Here is a 23,225-nt window from a genome sequence, read left to right as displayed (position 1 = left end):
CCCACAGTTAGGAAACACAAAACCCACTCAACTCATGCCGACAAAGAGCACAATTTTTCTTTAGTATCCAAAGACAGAAAGAGAGAGGTAACTTTAACTATTACAGGACAATCACATTTGCTGCTCTGCCTGTTACACATATATACATTAAGTATGTGTGATTTTCTTCAACATGTCAAGGACTGTTATATGAGGGATTAGGTCGCCCCAGTAAACATGCAGAATTTCTTCCAAAAGCTATATACATAATATGATTTATTTATCATATCTTAGATTAGGAGGCCTTCACTGGTCAGGATCGGCTGTACCTCATTGCTGCTGGCTGCACATTTGGGCTAAACTTTAAAAAAAATGTTTTATTAAAATGTATGTTCAATATATGACCATAAAAATGCAAGGTCGAGAACTTATAAATAGCTTCTAACATGTATGAATTAATATTGTCATAATTGGTATAGAACACAGAACAGTCAAATATGAAACGATTTATTGATGTTTTCAAATCAATAAATAATAAAAATTCAATCTTTGTACTATGTATATTTATTTTATTGCAATTTGTCAATATTAGATCCTGACCCCGCTACTGAGAAAGGATAACTTTCAAAAATTAATATTATATTTAAATATTAAAAACTTTGCTGGAATCAACAACAAATCCAGACTGTTGCAGCGTTAATTGAGTATTATTTTAAGAAATATACAAACACTATAGAGAGTACTCATTTTAATCCAGAGACTTAAATGGAACATAGATCAGAATCAGACAATAGGATTATGTAACAGTTTACCGTTAGTTTACTTAATGCTAATAATACTACTTCAACAGCGCAGATGAAAGCAAACTTATCTTCTCCTGATTTTTTTTTCTTTCTTTGCTAATCTACGATCTTTAGTCCTGAGATAATGAGGTGCAGATTTATTACTGCAGCTTTACGGGCTTTTACTTTGAAAGTGTTGTAGCTTGTGAAACCAACAGAGCAGATAATTATTATTTGTAGATCAACGTTAAAACCATTAGAAGTTACTTACATTAGCAAATCAGTGAAGTGACAAGTTTATTTTTTAAACTCAAACAGTCATATTTTGTTATCATCTGTTAGATTACCATATTTATTAAGGGTCTTATTTATTACAACCAAATAATAGAAAGTAAATTATGGATTTCACTGTCACTCATTATTACAATAAAGTTTCCCCACAGTCTTTATCAGTATCATTGTTTAATTATAAAACCTTTGCGGCCGTGTCCTTTGGACAAACACACCAGTCCCTCCCCCTCTGTGCATGTTTATGGAACGTACGACAGGTAAACGTGATACTGATGATAAAGACAACAGACGCCTGACTGTCAGGCAAAAAGAATCTGACAAAATCAGAGAGAAGATGTTTCCACGGCTGGTTTTCGTCTCACTGCTGAGCCTCACATGGACAACAGGTCTTTAACTGAATGTTTGTTTGTGGATTTTCTTTGATTTTATTTCATATTTCTTCACTTTTGTGCAGTCTCGTATAAAGGACCTTAAAAGGGATACTTGAGTAAAAGTACCTTGCCAGAAAATGAAGTCACTTTTTATAATATTACTAAGTAAAAGTCTTGAAGTAAATGATATTTACTGTACTTAAATATCAAAAGTAATCTTCTGATAGAAAATGTACTTAAGTCAAGACTAGAAAAGCTCTCTCTCTATATTTACAGACCATAATACCAACTCATCTTCTTCTGATTTATTTAGTAGTAACGAGTAAAAAAGATAGTTAGAGGAAATGTAGTGAAGTAAAAGTAGAAATATAAATAACAAGTACAAAATTCACATATAGATACTTTAAGTACAGTAACAAAGTACTTTACATTACAACACTGCTTTTGTTGAAACAAACTTCATGTTTGATGGAGGACGATGCTGGATGTGGTTCAATATTATTAGCTGTGAAAATATTACAACATGCCTCATTTACTCACTCATAACAAAAAAATGCAGACTTGTATCATAAAACCTCATTCTTCTCTTGTTTGATATGAGGATGCTTTATAATGCCTTTTCTGTATGTTGATATGTTTGTTTTTTTCATACTGTTTTGTTGTTTGTGTTTCTTTTTGTCTCTTTTCTGCTAATATATTATGCAATATGTGCGTGCGTATATTACATGTATACAGTCCATGGACAAACAAAGGGGTAAAATAGTGAGAAACGTTTTATTATGCACACAAAAAAGGTCATATGGAATGTAAGGTTAAAAATACTGTTTGCAGAAAAGTGAAATAGCTTTGTCTGGTCACACGGCTGTTCAGTCACTGTCTGATTTCACCCTTTTGATCCATTTTCTTTGTTTCCTCATGTCTCCAGTCACTGGACTACCTTGCACCCAGATGTTTCCCTCTCCGTCACCTCCTTCCACTGGTAAGTTAAATATAAACTGGTTTATAGGTTTGCAAAGACATTTAAAGTTTTAGTCCAGGATTTTGACTTTATTCCTCTAATAAAACAGCACATAGGTCCTTTAGCTTCTTCTCTATTCTTTGCCTCTGACTTCTATTCTATTTCTCTCTGAAGTGAACAGTGTTCGGCCCTCAGACGTGTCTGTTCTTTCTTCCGTTGGACTCCACATGCACAGGTGAGCACAGGTCACCATTGGTGCTGTGATTTTCCTCGTCACAACATCTTTAAAATCCATCAGTGTAAAAGACAATGATCACACCGTGTGTTTTCCTTTCCCTGCAGCACTGATCTGTCCACAGTGGTATCAAGACTCGGAGGTAACTCTTCTTCATTTTCCACTTGTTATGGCTGCAAAAAAAAAAGGATTTATACTGTTAATTAATGTCCCTCTGGTCACAACATTCATTTTTATTATGTCTATGATGTATTTTAAAAGAAAACACCTGTGAAATTTGACTGGAACCCGCTGAGAGTGAACTTTCTTTTCTGTCTGTCAGAACTGATGAGCCTGTTCAATCCCGCCCTCATTAGTCCACCCGCAGAAGAAACAAACTTATATTCCACTCAGTTTGTGCAACAAAGGTACAAAAATATCTTAAACACTCATAAATATCAGCCTCGTGCCAGTATCTCTGTCTCTGACCTTCATTAGCGATTTCAAATGACTTTCTCCTCTCTCAGGACGCTGGTGCAGCAGGCAAAAGATGTATCACTCTATCTCCACAACAATAAAGTAGGTGCTTCACTGTTCTCATCACCATCTGTCGCAATATTTTTAATCAAAATGGATTCATCATATTTACAGGGCATAGAGTTGTGCATTTGGAAATGGTCCTTTCTCTTGTTTTTAAAAAAGCGTGGTCAATTTTGAGCGGGAACAGCAAATTGTGTGACATAAAAATTCAATAAATGTGTTGATCATGAATTGTATTTGTTAAGATCCTTATGTGGAGGATCTATATAAGAGGGAATAAGATGAAGAACACAATATTTATACTTTGGGAAAGTAGTCAAAATGATTCAGATTAGAGCCAAAGCTGTGGGCAGGTTAAAGATCCTTGCCTTCGGTACCAAAATAAATTAATTCAAGTGTTTGTTAGGAGGTTATTTAAGTTTGAATTAAGTTGTTTTATTATGTTCACCAGTTCTACATTTACTTATAATAGACTCTGTGTTTAAACAAAACAACCAATAATAATAGTTTTTCCACCAACAGCTCGCTGATGCAGACAGAGACTGGAAGCTGGTGATCCTCTTTGTCCAGGTGGATCAACTCTGTGCCTTTGAGCAGCAGCAGGTAAACAATGATTTCCTATGATGTCACAATAATGTTGTCTATGTGTGTACGTGTGTACGTAAGTATGCCAGATTATTACCATCTTTACATCTGTAGTCCCTTCATGGACAGGTTGATAGAATTTCTTTTTTTCACATTTTCACATTTACATACATTGAACTTTCACTGTTACATGCTGTAAAGTATGTTAAAAAGTACGTCATCTCTTTTAATTTTTATGCTGAGGATTTTTCAAATCTACATGCCATGTTCTTTAGGCCTCAGGTTTTGTGTAGTGTTTTTAACTCTCTTGTCAACCCCAACCACTGCCAAATGTGTGTGGATCATATATAGTTACAGCTAATACGGTGCACTTTTTTACACACTTTGAGGTGTATAAAGGACAGGTATGACCAAAATAATAAGTTATTTTATTAGATTTTTAATGCAGTTTTTTGATGTGCTTTTAAAATTTGTCCTCACCTGTTGCTCACTGGCTGCAGGAAAAGTCTGGCCCAGCTAAATTTCTTGGTTTAAAAATGCGGCCCAACTGAGTTTGTAATCCTTACATTAATAAACATTTAGCTGTAACAGGTTGTGTCCCACTATTGTGTATTGATTTTATGCCTCTTACGTTGCTGTGCCTTTAACTCTGTAAAGCACTTTGGTCAACCTTGGTTTGTTTTTGTAAATGTGCTCTCGAAATAAAGTTGCCTTGACTTGACTTGACTTGACTTGTGTGGTGTTTGTGCGCAGGTTCAGTCTGTGACCCAGTCAGTGGTTGAAGATGTAGACGAGGCTCTGCAGATGCTTCACTCTCAGGTAAACTCACCTGTCACTCACGTCACTGTGAGCCGCAGTTCACAAACTAGTGTTTTGATTTTTGTTTCACGTCGCTGTCTTGCAGTTAAGGCAGACCATCGTCAGTGTGGCATTATGGGATGGAGAGCACGACACATTCCAGTCCAAGTGGGTTCACATACAAAAAATGTTTTCCCCGTCATTGACCTAAATTGTACACATAAACACTCAGATGATTATTAATAATTATATTACCTTTACATGTAAATTTTTTAATGCTGTAAAATGGCAGCGGTTTTCTTTTTGGAGTTTATTCAGAGAGAGAATCTGTTTCACTGACAGGAAGCACTCATGCATGGAATTAGACAGTGAGGGAGAAGCCAGACTTCTGAGGGCCGTACTAACTCACTCTCTGCAGGTTTGTCCAGTTTGTGTCTTGGGAATGTTTTTTTTTAGCTGCAGTGACATTTTGACCTTGACATTGGTGGAGTACAAAGTTTGTCTTCTTAAACTCTTCCACTGAGCAGGAGTCTTTGGGTGAGCTCTTGGCGAGGAGAAGCTGGTACGGTGACAGAGAGGACTTCGCGGTCACTCTGCAGGAGAAACCTCTCATCGCAGACGTCTCATCTGTTGCTGTGAGTTACGCTCACACGATTCAGTAGTTATCAAGAGCTTTAAATATCAACGATTTCCCAGCGATACAGTGGAAAATCATAGATAGCTTGTTACATAGAAAGAATCAAAATCAAATATTGACCCTTTAAGTTCTATGACTAGATAGATAGACAGATGATACAGATACAGATACAGCTATACACAGAATATGGAATAGATACTTAGAATATGCATTTGTATAACACACTGAAGGTTCCAGGTTTTTGAGATTCCGTCCTGTGTAGATAAATTAGATAAATCAGAGTCCTGGTTACCTTACTGCAGAATAGTGCACATACTGTTTGTTTTTTTCTGCGTATCTGACACACAAGTACAATGCTACTGATGTTCTTTGCTTAACAGAGTGGGAAGCTTCTCTCTGAGTCAGAGACTGCACAACAAACTGATAAACTGCTGGTTCAGCTGTGGACAAACCTGGTAAGACCTAAAGCAATCCCCTCAGGTTTTTTTTCTCACATAAACACATATATGTATACTATACACAATCACATAGAGTCACTGAGTGTTTTCTGTGTCCCAGCTTCAGTCCACAGACGACAAGAGTGACGAAGGAAACATCTTCACAGTGCCGTGTCCAACTGAGGTGGGAAACTGTGTTTCGAACAGATAATTCAGCATTTTTGTTTGTAAACATACTCGTATCTGAAAAATAATAACTGTGCATCTTCCTCTGGGATTATCTGTGTCCCGCCTCCAGGGACGACCCTTCCTGAGGACAGAGGGAAACTCGCCTTCATATAACCACGGCAGTGTCTCCCCTTTCCTTCACCCAGTGAGTTTTGTGTCTGATGTCAGGTCAAATGGAGGCTGCAGCAGTGGTGATGTTGACCCACTGTTTGGTTCTAAGTGTGTCTTTGGTCTGTGTGTCTGCTCAGTTCACAGGAACAGTGATGCCCTGCAAGGATTTCAGTCCCTCGGCCTCCACACCCACCTCAGGTATGATGGTTTACACAGACTTATAATCCATTGATCAAACTCTGGGAGGACTTTTAATAGAGAATTATGCCACCAAATATATATATATATATATATATATATATATATATATATATATATATATATATATATATATATATATTTGATATATATATGTTTTTTTATTTCAAATATTAATTTTGAATACCTTTATCCTGCTTTAATCCTATGTGACCAGTATGTTATAAATGTAATATTGTTGTACAGTTACTCTGAATGCCATTGTATGAAAGGTGATATTTTTCAGACCGGTCTAACATGAAATCAAATAATTTTCTCAGTCCATGAACTCAGGCCGGCAGATATCAAAGTGGTGGCTGCTGTGGGAGATTCTCTGACGGTAAGACATTTTCTCATTCTTTATTTTTCCTCTTCAGATTTATAAAAAATAAATAAATATATGCAGTATATTTATATCAAGCAAAGATTAGATCCTAGAACAGAAGAATCATAATAAATGTACAGTATACAGTTGCTGTGGCCAGTAAAATATTCTACATTAACAATAAATAAATGTGTAATGTTATATATTGCACAGTGAGGTGAAAGCTATGGACATTACAGTAGATTTACTGCATGTTGGATAACTTTATTCCAGTAAGAGGAGGTTATCAGTGATTTTTTGATTCTATGATAATCAATACATTGCAAGACAATCATTTGGCGACCCATCACGATATCTGTCTAACTGAAGGAAACTAAACGTCCGTAAAAAGTGCAGGATTTCTCTGCTTATTCACAACATAGAGAACTAAGTGCATAAAATCTATGCATTGAACGTGGATGGTGCATCTCTTAACGTAGCGTTCTCCACTGTTACACCGCCGTAAACACCCTCTTCTTTGGTCGATATGTTGACCCACCCGACAGTACATTTTAACATCTACAAATAAAGGAGAGACTGATTCTGTAAAAATCAAATATATACTTTGTCATCATGTGACTAAAAATATGCCCTTTTATGTCCATCAGGCAGGAAATGGTATTGCATCCGGCCAAAATAACATCCTGGACGTCCTGCGTCAGTACAGGGGTTTATCCTGGAGGTGAGTCCTTAAATGTATGCATATTCTAAACCAATTATAGTTTTGTTATTGGAGTGGCAGCTTGACAGTAAATCTTATTTTCTCCAGTGTTGGTGGAGATGGAAACCTCACTACTGTCACCACTCTGCCCAGTGAGTGTCATTCATCATATCCTCCTGTATGATGGTGCATGATGACACACAATACACATCTTCTTCTTTTTTTTTTCTTTTCACAGACATCTTAAAGTATTTTAATCACAACCTGACGGGCTTCTCTGTTGGTACTGGCAAAGAACACACTGATCAGGCTTTTCTTAACCAGGCTGTCCCAGGAGCCAAATCCAAGTAAGTCAACTAGGAGACTAGGAGAACTTCATCAACCTCCTGTTAGATTTTAATCCAAAAATGTACCTGCTGTAAAAATTAAACACTGTTTTAAGTCAGATGTAAATGCACCCTGAACCCTAATACAATTTACAAAACTACTAACTACATGAGTAAACTCTGCCACTTCATTGTATTTTGTTTTGTTTATATTTGTAGGGACATACCATCCCAGGTGCGAGCCCTTGTGGCAAAGATGAAGAATGACACAGTGAGTTTATTTCTTCTTTCACATTTTATTAAATTTTTCTGACAGTGAAAAAAATGACATTAAATATCTGTCATTGTCCTTGTTACACCTTCTCTCTTTTGCAGAGAATCGATTTTGCAAACGACTGGAAGGTGATCACCATTTTCATTGGTGCTAATGACTTGTGTGACCACTGCTCCAACTCTGTGAGTAGCCTGCTCATAAAAACTTTTTAAAGAAAAATTATTAAAATACACCAAAAATACACCTCATGAAAACTCTGAATTTCCTTTACAGCTACTTTATTCTATAGAGAATTATGGTCGTCATATTAGTGAAGGCCTGGATTATCTACACAAAGAGGTAAATACAACATATGTCATGCCAAGCTATAGATTCAGATTGTTGTTGGTGCGACCGTGATTGTATGTAACTATTAACCTCAACAGGTGCCTCGAGCTCTGGTGAACTTGGTGGAACCTGTGCATCTTCTCCCCCTAAGAGAATTGCACTTTGACAAGTCACTGAAATGCCCAACTTGGCTGGTAACGTGAGTATGGAGATTTTATTTAATTCATTTAAAGTAAATGATAAAAAAAATATGATTAAACATGGGAGTCATTGGTTTAAACTCTGGCAATGTTTAATTCCTATCACTTTAAATATTCTTTTATTTTCTGTATGTACTGTATATACTCTCTGTTGTTTGTATTTACAGTTCAAATACAGACCAATTTATTCATTAAGTTTGCAATTAATTTACCAAATATAATCCCTTTTAATAATGTTTGTATTATGTTTGTATGTTATGTGCTCCCGTCAAGCCTTTACATCCCCTGAGTTATCATCTAATAAAATAATGTTATAATGATACACAGTGATATAGTGCCATGTTATCTCTTCTCTCCAGTATGCTGTGTCCTTGTGTCCTTTTGCCAGTGCACAACTCTAAAGCTCTTCAAATGTTGGATGACCTCACCAGAATGTATCAGGTAAGGACCATACACAAGTATGATTGCTAAAATTAAATTCTTCATCCTATTATTATTCTCTCCTCAATCATGGACACTTTCTCCCTCTGTTTTTAAGCACTTATTGAGCAAGGTTGTGGAGTCAGGTCGTTATGACAATCGCTCAGACTTCACGGTGGTCGTACAGCCTTTCTTCAGAGATGTCGTTGTCCCCAGACTGCCGGTCAGTAATGAGCACTCCATACATAGGATGTTAAATTTGAAGGATTATGAGCAGAATCATTACAGGGTTGTTGCAACATGATGTAGTACTGCAATAAAGCCATGGTTATCAAACTGTGGTATGCAAGTTTCCTCTGGTGGTGCTCGGAGGAAAATAAGAAATACTGTTCTACTGTATATATCAGGGTATTTAATTGGAGTGGAGCTGAGGAAATTAAACAAATAACAAAAAAACAAACAATCAATTGAATAATAATAATAAGAGTCACCTTATTAATCACTCCATTGGCATTTTTGACATTTAACAGAAATAAATTATTTAATGGCAGCTAGCTAGCTAGCCAAAAGGCAGACAAACAGACAGACAGACAGACTGGGACACTGCTGGCACGGCAGCCATCTTGTGTATCTCACGGCGCCATTTTGTGCATTCTAATTAGGCTACATAAGACTAATTAGGCTCATTCTGTGTTTCTAAGCAAACTGTCCCTCTACCCAAGGCTGAGACATATTTATTGTACCATTTTCACAGGACGGTCGTCTTGACCGCTCCTACTTCAGTGCTGACTGCTTCCATCTCAGCCAAAAGGCCCATACACAGATGTCCCGCTCCCTCTGGAACAACATGGTAAGTTTCCGACAGAGAAGAGTTTCATTCAAACTCATTTGACAATGGTTTGAATAAAACTGACATAAAGTTGTTGCTATTTAAAAGTTACACACCACAGATTTAATAATGTACATTTAATAAAGTATATTTGAGCAAATGCAGCAGGATCAACTCTTTTCTAACAAAGACTATAATCTACCAGTATATTAAAATTTATAATGAACACTTTTCTGTTTTCTGTCTCATGTTTTCTCAGCTGGAACCTCTGGGTAATAAGACTTCCAGTCAGAACTTTAATGTAGACCTTGACCTGAAATGTCCAACCAAGGTAATCATTTTTTCTATATAATTGACTAAAAGCTTTGAAAATCAATCAATCCATGTATTATTTATATAAAGAAATGTGTATATATATGTATATAGATAGATATATATATATTTGGAAGCTGTGCAGTTGCTTTCCATTATGATAACTGTGTGGTTTCCTCCATTTTCTGACAGACTTCACCATATATTCGCACCTTCAAAAACAGCAATTATGTATATACTGGTCCCTCACCAACACCTGGACCACCCACAGTAAGCATCTGTACTGTCTGAGGAGGGAGAGAAATAATCACAAGAGTTGGGAAGTTATTTAATGTTTATGTTAAACAATTAAACAACATAAGTAGTTGGTTAATTTACATGTTTATTGGTAGGTAGGGTTTCTTGTTACAGTCTTGTTAAAGTACAGATTTGATGTGTTTCTTTGTTTTATACAAATGTGAATGTGTATCTTACACATTGCCAAATTATACCTTTGTATTTTTCTCCCTCCAGAACTGGGGAAGTGACTTCTCCTGTGTGGACCTTAGTCCATCTCACACTGTTCCAACTTCAGGTGAGACTTAGCAATCACCACATTGCCAATGGTGAAAGACATCAGTTGATGGCGAATGAAATTGATAGAATTTGTCACTTTCTCTGTGCAATAGCTATCTTTTGTTTTGTGCATGTAGTACTAAGTGTTAGGGGGTTTGTGGTTGATCTTGATGTTATTAGACTGAATCTCAATTATGCATGTCTTTTATTTGTAGTTCACCAACTGAGACCAGCAGACATTGTGGTGGTGGCAGCTCTGGGAGACTCTATAACGGTGAGGGTCATGATTTTAATACCCAGCTTGTGCTTTTTAATTAGATTATATGGTAATCTTTGTGGTAAGGAAGTAATATTATAGTAATACCATCTTTTTTTTAATATGGTAATCAATGGCTATAGCGTTTTATGGAAATAAAATGGTAAATATCAATTTGGATTGACAAACATTTTCATTTGAAGGTAATACACTGATGTTAGTCTGTAGTAATTATCATTATTACTTTGGAAATAGCATGGTATTACTTCAGTATTATCTCCTTAATACTACATCACTCAGAATTAAGAGGGTTTTACATATTTGATTAAAAATATATTACTATACAATTACCATGTTGTTACTGTACTGCTATGTAAAGTGTTGCAACTGAGGACATATGTTAGATATGATCAAATTAATTATTTTGCTCTATATTCACAAAAATATGTATGTATTTTGTTTTATTCAGTATCCCATAAGTGCATGAGTTAAATGTGAACCTTCTGAGATCTGTTATTTGATGTCATTGAACTATGAACTCTCTAATTAATTTGTTACCTGTGATAATCTGTGCTTTTATGTTCTGGTGTTTTTTTATATCCTCGTCTTCACTCAGTTTCACACGGGTCGTCCTGTGTTTTCTCCATTTACAGGCAGCTACTGGCGCTAAAGCAAGGACTGTGTTCGATCTAAGTAAAAATTACCCAGGAGTATCATGGAGGTAAAAAATAATGCTAGTAATATAAATGAAGGTTTACATGAACTGTTATATTTTACAAACCACATCGATGTGTGTTGTTCCTGCAGCATTGGAGGAGAGAAGAGTCTCGAGACTAGCACAACATTACCAAGTGAGTTTGTGCAATGTGTTTGGCAAAAATGTGTTATACTGGGTCAGAAATAAGGGCCTGATTTTCCTAATTTTATAGATTTAGATAAGAATATGGAAATGCATTACACCCTGTGTCTTGTTCTTAGACCTCTGATAATTATGTTTGGGGAGCTATGAGAGTTGTGAGCTGTAGATTCAATGACTGCGAGTCAAGAGGATTGTTCAACCTAATGTTTATTCACGCCTGGTGTCAACAAGGAGGATGCACATTGCTATATCCACAACCTGAACACACATCTCACTCACATACCGAGATCACACAAGACTTAAAGCTGACTATGGCAACACTCTGTTGTCAAGAAAGTGTGACAGTACAATTAACAGTCTACATGGGCTTTCATTATTGGTCAGAAGACAAGATCTGCTGCTTAAGTGCCCAAAACTTGTTTGTAAGTTTGTTTTTTGCCCTTTGTTTCTCCTCAGACATCTTGAAGAAGTTCAACCCTGCTCTAAAGGGCTTCTCCAAAGGGTCACTGCCAAGACAGAAGGGCTTCAACATGGCTGAACCTGGAGCTAAAACATCGTGAGTGCACATTTCTTCTAATTCCTTCATCTGGGTTACCTTCTGATTGTCCCATTGTCATTTCTCACTTTACCGATCTGTTTTTGGCACAGAGATATTCTAGCACAAGTACAAGATCTAATCACGGCCATGAAAGAAAATAAGGTGAGACTTCCCTCAAATATAAGCCTCTTCTGATTCTCTCCACATTTAACTCAAATGTATCTATTTATGTTTTTATCCTAATGCTTATTTGTACACAGGAGATGAACTTTGATCAAGACTGGAAACTTGTGACAATATTTGTAGGGGGATACGACCTCTGCCGTTATTGCACAGACCAAGTAAAGAATTGATGTTCACATTCTGCACAGAGATACATTAATTTCTGCACATTATGAAAACTAAAAATGCATGCTCTACTCGCCTTCGCAGAATAATCTGTCACCCAAGAATTACAGCCACAATCTTATGCTGAGTTTGGACACGCTTTACAGAGAGGTGAGAGATATTACAAGGATTAAAAATTAATCTGTCTGTGTATGAGTAAGTGCATCATGTTTGTTCTGCCTATTCTTAATCTTTATGTCTCTGTATCTGCAGGTACCAAGACTTTTAGTGAATGTTGTGGAGATCTTGCAGATACATCCCCTGAAAACAGTTAAGAGGAACACGCTGCCCTGTGCTCTCATGCCGAGGTTTGTTTTTGTATTCATACATTATCTTATCATATGTCGTTACATTTTAAAGCCTAGAAGATATTTGCTTTTATAACTTAAATGTACATTTCTTCAGACTATGAGATTAAAACTGTAGTGCATTACTTTACATTGAAAACCATTGTCAAACGAGTTCACACAATGCTGATTAAGCCTATCAGCTCCACACAAGTCTACACACAGTCCCCCACTACACACAGGAAGTGATTTGTTTTATGTGACAACATTTGGAGGCAACAGCAACATTGCACTTATAAAGCAAGTATTACTGAAAGCACAAAGAAATGCTCACAAAAAGTTTAACAAGTGAATTTTACTGCTCACAAAACCTGGTTGTTAGTGCCTCCACCTGCCCCTGTGTTGCTGGTGCATACACACAGACACTCCCTCATTCAGGTCTGATAGTATTGCTTGAATAATAATAATGTTATATAATTTCTGCTCATGAAGACCAAATAGAGGCAACAAATAGAGTAACAAAACATCACCAAAGGTTACACACTGCAGCTTTAAATTAGGAACAGTGGTAGTGAAGTCTTTACATGTGTTTCTGAAGAGTCATTCATGGGATTAATGAGATTATGTTGGTTTTTTTTAAAGGGTAAATTGTCCCTGTGTAATCAACCCAACTGAAAACTCCCCAGAGCTTGCAGAGATAAAACGCATCAATCATGAGTATCAGGTAAAAACTTTCCTAAATATTCTGTTCTTTTAAAGAGATTTTCCTTCTCTTAGTTTGCAAATGTTTTTTTTTTTTTTCCATAGGTTGAGATCCAGTATCTTATTTCCAGCGATCGCTATGATGGCAAAGAAGATTTTGCTGTTGTCCTTCAGCCATTTCTACATGATTCCTTTATCCCTCATATTGGAGTAAGTTACAAAGACAGATGGTTGAAACAGGGTTCTTGAAATCCTTAAAATTGTGTTGAGAAAGTTGGAAAAAAACAACAACATTTCAAGGTCATTGAAAGTGTTTGAAAGTTGCCCTAAATAGCCATGGGTCATTGAAAGTGCTTGAATTTTGTGCAAGACAGAAGTTAGGTTGGTATTTAGGTAAAGTAAATGTCTCCCTTGTTCGTCATGACACCACCTAATGTTTCATGCCCTGCATTGCATTATGAACGCAGACTAGGCCTGCACAGAACAAATATTGAGTTGTAATTACTTGCGGTGTTTTGGACACTGTCCACTGTCTCGCTCTCCGCTGTTGACGTGAGATTCCATGCAGAACAATGAGTGTGTAACGTTAAGAAAGAGAGAGCAAATGACAAGATGCCAGAGAAATTAAATGTCTCTGTCTCTGTCTCATGAAAGAAAATTATAAAGACTGACCAAGATCCCATGGACAATCACTTGTCCAGATGCAGAGTGTGCTGCAAATCAATAAAAGTGGACGCCATGGAGGAAGCCACTCTCAATTTTCCCTTCCATCTTAATCTATGTCATCATGTTCAGTGCTTGAATTTTTAGGGAATTGGTCCAAGAAAGTCCTTGAACTTGATGTCAACCAGGGTGTTGGAAACCTGTTCATGTGTCACGTTTTCAATGGTTATACAATCACTTTAAAATGAAAGCTGTTATGTTTTCATAGCCTTAAAATAAGCTTTTTACTTGTACTTTTACAAATTTCCTCTATTTAACAGGCGGGCGAAGCTGATGCGAGCTTCTTCTCTGTCGACTGTTTCCACATCAGTGAGCGAGCTCACTCTGAGATGGCCATTGCCCTTTGGAACAACATGGTGAGCGATGGGCAATAACACGCGGATGTAAAGTGACCAGTGTCTCCAAGTGTTTATTGATTTTACACAAATTTCTCTTTCTGTCTTTGCAGCTGCAGCCTGTGGGGAGGAAACAGGCGTATAACAACTTCACCCACGACCGCTCCAAGATTAACTGTCCCTCTGAGGTACAAGTTCATCAATAGTGCTATGTTATCACTCAACTAGACATACAGTATTTATTTGTTATTTGTGGAGGTTGTGGTTCAGTGGTACAGGTGACTAGACTACATCTTATTTGTATTATTTCAAAGCATTATATTCTAACTGTTTTACTTCTTCCATAGGCGAGTCCCTTCATCTACACCAAGCTCAACAGCCTTCCCACAAGACCCACCACTCCCATCCCTACATCATCCAGCCCGATGTCAGCCCTCCCGGTGACCAGCTGTCCCTCCTCCCTGCCTGTTTGGGTGCCGGTGGTTGTGGGAATCGTCAGTTTACTGGCTGGTGTTACTGTTGCCTGGTTACTTTTCTCCTGCAGTCAACGAGGGAAAAACAAAGCACAGAAAGGAATAGAAATGACGGGGACTGGTTTTTAATGAGTGTTCTTTTTGTCAAAAAACAAAAGAGTGTTTAAGCCATAAATATTCAGACCATTACATGCTTCTTTCTTGCCACTTGTTGAGTGTTCTGGTGTCATATTAATAGTTTATCTGTATAAGCTAATAATAGCTTTTCTGTTTAATATGAGGACAGAGCTGTAGATTAGTTTCTCTGTTGGACTGGAAGTACGAGCAATCATTTCACACACCACAGATACGAATAAATGCTAGTTTGAATAATACTGAATATATTAATCGTAGTAAAAAGTATGTAAACTTATTTGTATATTTTGTGCTACATAGAAAGGAAAAAGTATTCCATGTATGTTTGATTGACCTTTATCAATCCAAGCATTTTGTATATTTCTTTTTAATAATTGTTATTTATTAATAAAAAAATGTTGAATTGAAACTGAAACAGCTCTTTTGTATCCACTAAAAGACAGACGTTTGCATTTGTACAGTGTATGTCCTTTTCTTTTCGACCTACTGATGGTAATATGGATTGCCATTAAGTGTGGATTTTAGTTTGCTGCCACCAACGGCATGAAGTCTAAATGATCCGAAATCTTATACAATTGATTTACTAAAACTTTCTAATCAAATAACCAAACCTGAATGTATTTACATATCATAGCTTTATTTTGACTTTTCTACATGACTTTATAAAGCAGTTCAAACTGAAGAAACTCGCACTTAAAGACACTGTAAATCAAATTATCAGTGGGTCATTTGCCCATACACTTCCATTTCCAAGTATTTTTGGCAACCAGTGGTTTCGCCCCCTGGTGGTTATTCATTATATTGTTACTTGAGGGCTGTTGTGCGTTATATACAATCTATAGAATAAACATGTTGCTGTCTGATGACATTATTGTTATTTTAATAACATAATATATTACGCTTTTCGACATATGGTCCCTTTAACTTGTGTGGTCTATAAATGGACTGCCTGCGCCTGATAAGGGTGGAAATGTTGCCGCGAGCCTGAGCCTTCCAGTCTAAATTCAGGGCTGAATTTGCCTTTTCTCCTGCCTGCGTATGACAAACATGGCGGAAAGCGAGTTGAACGTTGACAGCCTAATCTCCCGATTACTAGAAGGTAAAGACTGCTTTTTATTTGGTGTTTCACTTATTTTTTGAGCACTTTACCAAAAACGCGTGTTGTTTGTTTTTGGTTTATTAACCAGTAACTTTAAAAACTACATTTTACACCCGCAGCTAGAGTATGTGTGTGTGTTCGTACACCCGTAAAGCTAATCGTTACGTTAAAAAAGCCACCTGGGTTAATTTCACGTCCGTCACAGTTTGTTCGGGCTACGTTTATTTTACGTTCAAATGTCATATGTTAGCGCGTATCTCTGCGCATAAAATGGGGGCTATGTGCGGGGGTAAAAAATAACAACCCTTGCTGCTGTCGGAGAAAATAACAGTGATATGCACAACAGCTTTACGAGAAGTGAAACATCCGAGTAATGGAGGTTTTGCGTACAAAAAAGACCGAAACTACAAAGAACTGGCGGTTGTGTTTCTCTGTAAGGTACTGTTTGTTCTGTTCTCGTTGGCATGGCAGGTAGCTAGCTAGTTGAGCGGACACGCCCCCTTACGTGAGAGATGAAATACCTCCATATTTCTGAAATCACTGAAGTGTATGAGTTTAAAATCTGAATTTGTATAAGTCTGAAACGTAATTGTGCCCGAATTCTACATTTTATTATTTTATAAATGTCTTATTTGGTACTTCTTTACTGTACATAAGTACAACATTCACGTGTCTGTACTTTACTTTGTTATTTGTATTTCTGACAACTTTTACTCCTACATTTCCCCTGACTATCTTTGTTACTTATTACTACCAAATAAGTTCAGAACAAGAAGAGTTGATAACGGTCTGTATTTATATAGCGCTTTTATAGTCTAGGCTTTACACTACAGTTTTGCCATTCACCCATCGTTCATCCATTCACACGCTTCAACATGGGGTTAAGTGTTTTGCTCAAGGATACATATAGACTAGCAAATCCAGGAATTGAACGGCTCTGCTAAAATTAGTATTTCATTATCTGACAGTGTCCAAAAAAAGAATTCTGTCATGTCATTTAGCCCTAGTTTATAAAGAATTATAAAATGTCAGAAAATAGTCAAATTTCTGTTCTGTGTCTTTGTGAATGTCTATGTAATATGTTTACTTAGTCTAGTGTTTATATTGTCTTCTTTGTTTTAAATCTAGTTTAGTTTTTTGTTTTATAGCCCCCTTTCCCTCTCCCTCTTCCTTTTGCCAGATATTTTGCCAAAAATGTGTTCTTAATTTGTCCTGCCTGGTTAGTTAAAGGTTAGATTAAAAACACAATTTTAAATTGCTGTTTTTCTACCCTCACAAACCAAAAACTTACATTTTTGCTTATCAAAATAGTTGTTGATCATTTTAGTAATCAAATAATCATCAATTAAATGTTGTAGCCCTAATATACTAACCAAATTCTCATCCACTCTTGTCACCAAATGCACTTGTTGAAATCAAACTGCATGGAAATGTAAAGATCTGATTTGTGATATGTGTTAATTTACTGATCAGTTATTTATTTATTTATTTATTTACTTTACTTAATTATTGAACAATCCTTAGTGTTTGATAAAATGTTTAAAAGAAAAATAAACCCGCTGTTATTGTGCCCTCCCTGATCCCCACTGCGCTTTTTCACTTGCCTCCAGCTGAGCCAACAAGCTGTTCATTTCTGTATATGCTAGTGCATACATCATGTTGACTGGAGTAAATGTGGTCAGTGATCAAAACAAATGCAGTAGTCAGCATGATGTAACGTCAACTAAAGAGAAGATTTATTTGTTACAATAGTTGCAGACGCCCCACAGTACGTTACCCCTCTTATGAATTACAATCAATCATGTGTTATTTATTGTCCCCACAGTGAAACTTAATGCTAAAACAACTGTAGAGAAATACAGAGAGACAACACACAGCATACAAAGGACACATAATTCACAGAATATAAATAATACATCATAAAACATAAATAAGTAAAGAATACTCTAAAAGCTAGACAGGACCTGACATTAAAACCTGGAACACAAAACAAAACATTTAACATCAAGAGCACTTGGAGAGCACAGACCTCTGCCAAGCCTTAAACATGTGCCACTTGTGTTTTACATACCGGCACCTGGAATGTAAACTTTTGATCCACTGTATAAAACTTAACATGCTTGTAACTTTAATTACCATCTTACATAAGTGTGACAAAATTCATCCTGATCTGTCGCTAACATATATACACATTTTAAGTTGTTTAACGGGACTTCCCATGTTAAATTTTAAAATGCTACCAAATACATAATCTGGATCATTTTACGGATGAAACTTAGTCTGAGATGGAAAAGTTTGTGATCTCTTGAAAATTTGATAATTTTTTGTGACGTCATCAGTGGTTAGATTCTTACCAAACTTTAATGGGAACATTCTTTTAGATGATCACAAAACAATTCTGACTAATCAATCAAAAACTGTTGACAGGAAGTTGTCAACAGAAGAATAAACAAACTACCACAAATAATGTGGTAGGTTCTTTTTGTAAACAATCTCTGACCCTTATTGAAGTGGGTCAGATGTACTACATAAATATTTGGGAACCAAAAGATTTATCTGCTGCGTGCATAGGACCTTTTGGTTTATTCAAAAATCATCAGAACCAAAATGAGTGATCTGAACTCTCCCTGGGAGCAATGTGTCATCAAAAAGGCCAAAAGTATAATTACTTATGACCATATACTTGGCAGTGAATTTACAGTAATGCCATCAGTATGACATAATGTGCAACCTCCCTGGAATCTGATATTTCAAGTCATTTGTTCCTTCTGTTCACTTAACTTGAACTTGTGGTTGAAGGTTATGTGCAATACACGTTTTAGTTTTTAGCTTGGGTAGTTTTTATTCCCTGTATTTTTGTTTTTTTAAACCCAGTTCAGCTCTACTTGTTGCACCTTGCCTAGATCAGGTGTTTACAGACTTGTCCCCGTGTACAGATGAGTCCATGCATGGTCCTTGATGCTTTTGTATTTTTGATGTGTAGTGCGAGGATGTCGTCCGGGGAAGATCGTACAGATGACGGAGGCCGAGGTACGAGGGCTCTGCATCAAGTCCAGGGAGATTTTCCTCAGTCAGCCCATCCTGCTGGAACTGGAGGCTCCACTCAAAATCTGTGGTGAGAATTTTTTATCTGCACATATTTTATTTCCGATATTATTGAATGAATGAAACCTTTTATTGCCTAAAGGGAATTTACATACTATTATTTAGCCATAGCATGATTTCAGAGTTAGTGACATGTTATTCCTTTTGATAAATTCCCCCTCGCTAACCTGCACATAAAAAATTATTACTCTTACTGTTATTCACGCAAGGTTTATCACTCTTTGTGCTGCCTGTCAGTGACGCCCACTTCACTTGGAGTAAACAGCTAAGCTAACATGTGACTCAGCAGATTTGTTCTTGACTTTCTTCTTCCTCTTTACTTGGGTGGAGTAAACAGCTAAGCTAATATGTGTTAGCAGATTTTTTCTTGAACTTCTTCTTCCTGTTCAGATGCTTTGGTGCGGTAATTCTCTGCTCAGGAGGACAGTTTAGTTTGCTAATTTTCACAGAACAACACATATCACTGTCTCATTTTCCTTAAGGATTCTAATGCCTCTCCATGCTCAATGTGCCCTTTACTGGACCACATGACAATTACTTCAGGTGGTGTGATGGGCCTCTAGGCTGTCCGGGTTGACACCCATAGTAAAAGAAACTCGGAGTGGATACGCGGCACTCGTATTTCTGGCGGATATGCATAAATTCAGTGGAATTCACCACATCGTACTTCACTTTACCACATCACAGAAAGAGTCCTCGCGAGCTTAGCATGCTCCTGTTTATCCGCTCAGTAGAAATACTGCTCGGTTTGTTGTGTTTACAACATTTACAGTGTATTTCCATTTGAGAAGATCCCCAAAAGTGAAGTGTAACTTGAGCTGTACGAACCACAGCGGCGAACGTCCATTCTGCCCAGCAACAGTGAATACTATTTTCCGATTGGCTGATAGGTCGCTAATTCAAGACAGCTGTATGAATGAACTACGCAGAGCAATCTACCTTCGTATCATCGATTCATAGATTATTCATTTATTTGCTGTGACTTTTATCACTTATCAGCCTGGGAAATGTCATGTGTGAGTGTGTAAACTTATTGAAATGTGCTGCCACTGGAGATACCACAGCAAGCTGCCGCGATTTGCACTCGATCGTCACGCCCCCTGCGGTGCTCACTAACCCCCCCACTTACCGATAACTCCCCGCCCACTTTTTGTATATTCTTAAAATCAGGCATTGGGCAGAGTCAGCTTCAGAACAGGGGTTTAGTTCCTCTTTAATACAAACTGAATCTTGAATTCCAGGTGACATCCATGGGCAGTACACAGATTTGCTGAGGCTATTTGAGTATGGAGGTTTTCCTCCAGAGGCCAACTACCTGTTCCTGGGCGATTACGTTGACAGAGGGAAACAGTCCCTGGAGACGATCTGCCTGCTGCTCGCCTACAAGATCAAATACCCAGAAAATTTCTTCTTGCTCAGGGGGAACCATGAGTGCGCCTCCATCAACCGCATCTATGGCTTCTATGATGAATGTAAGTTGGAAAAGACATGTTGTGTTGTGTCCTGACTGTCTTAAGGTCATGTGATTTGCAGAAACCTTATAACTTTAGAGCTCTCGGTCAAGATGCCTTCTCAACGAAGTAGAGTTAAAGTTTTTAGCTGTATTTGTTCATTTTCTGAGTTGCTCTTTCTGTTTTTTTCCTCAGGCAAGCGAAGGTTCAACATAAAACTCTGGAAGACCTTCACAGACTGTTTTAATTGCCTGCCTATTGCTGCAATTATTGATGAGAAGATCTTCTGCTGCCATGGAGGTTTGTGCTTTGTCTCCTTCATATATGTACAGTTGTCAGCCCATAATTTACTACTGGGATGATGATATATTATCAGGGTGCTTCAAGATGGGTTTAAATAAAGCTAATGTTGAAATATTATACAAGCGATTATACAAAATATGCAAATTTTCCCAAATATATCTAATGTGGTGACTGCAATGTAGTATTACTTTTTTGTGACAAATCTGGTGGTAAAAACATTGTTTTTTTCCACTTAAATGTATTCAGATTTGCTGTAGTGTCTCATTTATAATACATAAATACATTCTTGCGTTCTTCTCAGGGCTCTCACCTGATCTGCAGTCCATGGAACAGATTCGACGCATAATGAGACCCACTGACGTCCCAGACACAGGTCTGTTATGCCGTGCTTACGTTCAGGTTTCCAGGCTGAAGTGCACTGAAGATCAGATTTTTCTTCAGGGTTGTGAGGACATACATATTCAATGTTGTCATTCAACATGAATGAGAGCGGTCATATCAGAATCCATGACATCATGATGTCACTGCGGAATCAGCCAAAAATTGCTGAAGTAGCTTCAATATCTGAATTTCCCCCTATGAGGGAATCAGTAAAAGTATATATTAACATACATATATCCCACAAATTGACTTTCTGTTGTTGATGAGACATGTAAAAAGGTATTTATGCCATTTGAGAGGGCAGTGACGTTCAGATGTATTTATTATTGTGAATCATCAAATCTGAGCTGTTATTAATCAAATTTGATTTGATTTCTTTCATTTAATTGTGTGTTTTTGTCAGTATCACTGTTGGATCATGACAACTCATTGCCATTTCTGCTCATTCTGCCGCTCATAAAGCTTCCCTTTTAAAAGTGCAAATGCACAGGAGAACCAAATGAGACAATAAGACAACAATTACTATGATCCCACATTGTTTGCCAATGTTATCAATATGAGACCTCTAGTGGCAAAGATTACATACTGTGTTCTTAAAATGATGGAGTAGGAAGTGCATAAATGTTTTTTATGTAGTTGTTAGGGTTTTACCAGTATTGTAACGAAAAAGATGGAAATGAAACCAAGATTTTATTAAAACATTTGTTTATTGATCATGGTGTGTTTTTTGGTTTCTGCTCCAGGTTTGCTGTGTGACCTGCTGTGGTCAGATCCAGACAAAGACGTTCAGGGCTGGGGAGAGAACGATCGGGGAGTGTCTTTCACCTTTGGGGCCGACGTGGTCAGCAAGTTCCTGAACCGCCACGACCTGGATCTCATCTGCCGAGCACATCAGGTAACAGTAGCATCCATTTGATTTACGACTACATTAAACGTGATACAACTGTGGGAAATGAAACTGTTGGTTACGTTTTAGACGCCTTATATGCCTAAGTACACTATGACTTTTTTTGTCACAATTTGACGTCTTAGTATACCAGGATTTTTGCCACATTTTGGACGAGATACTAAACTGTCTTTTTTTTTAAAAAGTCATACTTTAGTACAGCGATACTCAATAGACGGCCTCCGTCGGTCACCTATTTATATGGGTTTTGGTTGGGTCAGTACTGTATATCGGGACTCTCCATGCCAATGATACACAGACAGCCTCTTACTGGGTTGCACTGCAAGCGCAATTTTTAACTTTCGTTTTTGGTTCGCATATCGACACTTTGCCAGCTTTTTTGCGCCACGGACTGGTTTAATGTTAGACAATATTTTCACGGATCGGCCTTTAAGGTATTTTCTGAATATAATAATAAAGGTGAATCCACTGAGTATGCAAATTTATCAGCAGCATCCTCGTAACATCGTGCCAACGATACTGCACAGAGCGCAGCCGTGCGTCAGCGGCATGCGCTCTGTGTACAACATGTGAAGTCCCGCCTGTTAATTGCACAGCAGTCGGTAACGGAGGACCCAGATGACGTGAGCCAGGAGACAGGTGTTGCGTCAACAGCAGCGGCACCACTCACTCTGCCTCACACAGATAGGATGTCGGAAATGGCAACAGGGTTTTCAGTGCCGTTGTGTATTCTGCCATGACTTTAATCGAGAACACCGGCAGAGTTATTGTCTCAGACATACTTTTAATGCCGCAGTCATTTGCGATCTCCAGCAGTTGATCTTCTTCTTGCGAAAAAAAAGTCATAC

At 37.4% G+C, this 23,225-nt stretch overlaps 2 protein-coding genes across 2 annotated transcripts; both read left to right on the top strand.

Annotated features, from left to right (window-relative positions):
• The first annotated feature begins 1,275 nt into the window (after nucleotides 1–1,275).
• Nucleotides 1,276–15,540, top strand: LOC122760205 (phospholipase B1, membrane-associated-like). The gene is made up of 42 exons (XM_044015295.1): nucleotides 1,276–1,438; nucleotides 2,349–2,402; nucleotides 2,556–2,616; nucleotides 2,724–2,758; nucleotides 2,939–3,023; nucleotides 3,123–3,174; nucleotides 3,658–3,738; nucleotides 4,474–4,539; nucleotides 4,625–4,686; nucleotides 4,861–4,936; nucleotides 5,046–5,153; nucleotides 5,536–5,610; nucleotides 5,714–5,776; nucleotides 5,891–5,965; nucleotides 6,069–6,129; nucleotides 6,450–6,508; nucleotides 7,141–7,214; nucleotides 7,302–7,345; nucleotides 7,432–7,540; nucleotides 7,739–7,790; nucleotides 7,895–7,975; nucleotides 8,067–8,132; nucleotides 8,219–8,319; nucleotides 8,680–8,761; nucleotides 8,859–8,963; nucleotides 9,495–9,590; nucleotides 9,829–9,900; nucleotides 10,074–10,151; nucleotides 10,395–10,455; nucleotides 10,652–10,710; nucleotides 11,346–11,413; nucleotides 11,500–11,543; nucleotides 12,008–12,107; nucleotides 12,200–12,251; nucleotides 12,350–12,430; nucleotides 12,522–12,587; nucleotides 12,690–12,784; nucleotides 13,406–13,487; nucleotides 13,571–13,675; nucleotides 14,449–14,544; nucleotides 14,637–14,711; nucleotides 14,871–15,540. The coding sequence occupies exons 1-42, from the start codon at nucleotides 1,288–1,290 to the stop codon at nucleotides 15,123–15,125; spliced, it is 3,363 nt and encodes a 1,120-aa protein (XP_043871230.1). The 5' UTR covers nucleotides 1,276–1,287; the 3' UTR covers nucleotides 15,126–15,540.
• Nucleotides 15,541–16,107: 567 nt separating this feature from the next.
• On the top strand, nucleotides 16,108–22,401 carry LOC122760207 (serine/threonine-protein phosphatase PP1-beta catalytic subunit-like). Its single transcript, XM_044015297.1, has 6 exons — nucleotides 16,108–16,230; nucleotides 19,214–19,345; nucleotides 20,577–20,807; nucleotides 20,982–21,086; nucleotides 21,391–21,462; nucleotides 22,214–22,401. Exons 1-6 carry the CDS (start codon nucleotides 16,170–16,172, stop codon nucleotides 22,384–22,386), a joined length of 774 nt encoding a protein of 257 aa, XP_043871232.1. The 5' UTR covers nucleotides 16,108–16,169; the 3' UTR covers nucleotides 22,387–22,401.
• The last annotated feature ends 824 nt before the right edge of the window (nucleotides 22,402–23,225 follow it).

This window comes from Solea senegalensis, unplaced genomic scaffold (assembly GCF_019176455.1).
Source record: "Solea senegalensis isolate Sse05_10M unplaced genomic scaffold, IFAPA_SoseM_1 scf7180000013210, whole genome shotgun sequence".
Taxonomy (NCBI): domain Eukaryota; kingdom Metazoa; phylum Chordata; class Actinopteri; order Pleuronectiformes; family Soleidae; genus Solea; species Solea senegalensis.
Note: the sequence above shows the minus strand (reverse complement) of the source record. Positions and strands in the feature narration are given on the sequence as shown.

Bases quoted from the DNA above. Each gene is read 5' to 3' on its own strand.
- LOC122760205 (XM_044015295.1), top strand. From the start codon at position 1,288: ATGTTTATGGAACGTACGACAGGTAAACGTGATACTGATGATAAAGAC. The intron at 5,777-5,890 runs GTGGGAAACTGT...TCCCGCCTCCAG, and splicing joins CAGTGCCGTGTCCAACTGAG to GGACGACCCTTCCTGAGGAC. The intron at 8,320-8,679 runs GTGAGTATGGAG...TCTTCTCTCCAG, and splicing joins TGCCCAACTTGGCTGGTAAC to TATGCTGTGTCCTTGTGTCC.
- LOC122760207 (XM_044015297.1), top strand. From the start codon at position 16,170: ATGACAAACATGGCGGAAAGCGAGTTGAACGTTGACAGCCTAATCTCC. The intron at 16,231-19,213 runs GTAAAGACTGCT...TTTGATGTGTAG, and splicing joins AATCTCCCGATTACTAGAAG to TGCGAGGATGTCGTCCGGGG. The intron at 20,808-20,981 runs GTAAGTTGGAAA...TTTTTTCCTCAG, and splicing joins CTATGGCTTCTATGATGAAT to GCAAGCGAAGGTTCAACATA.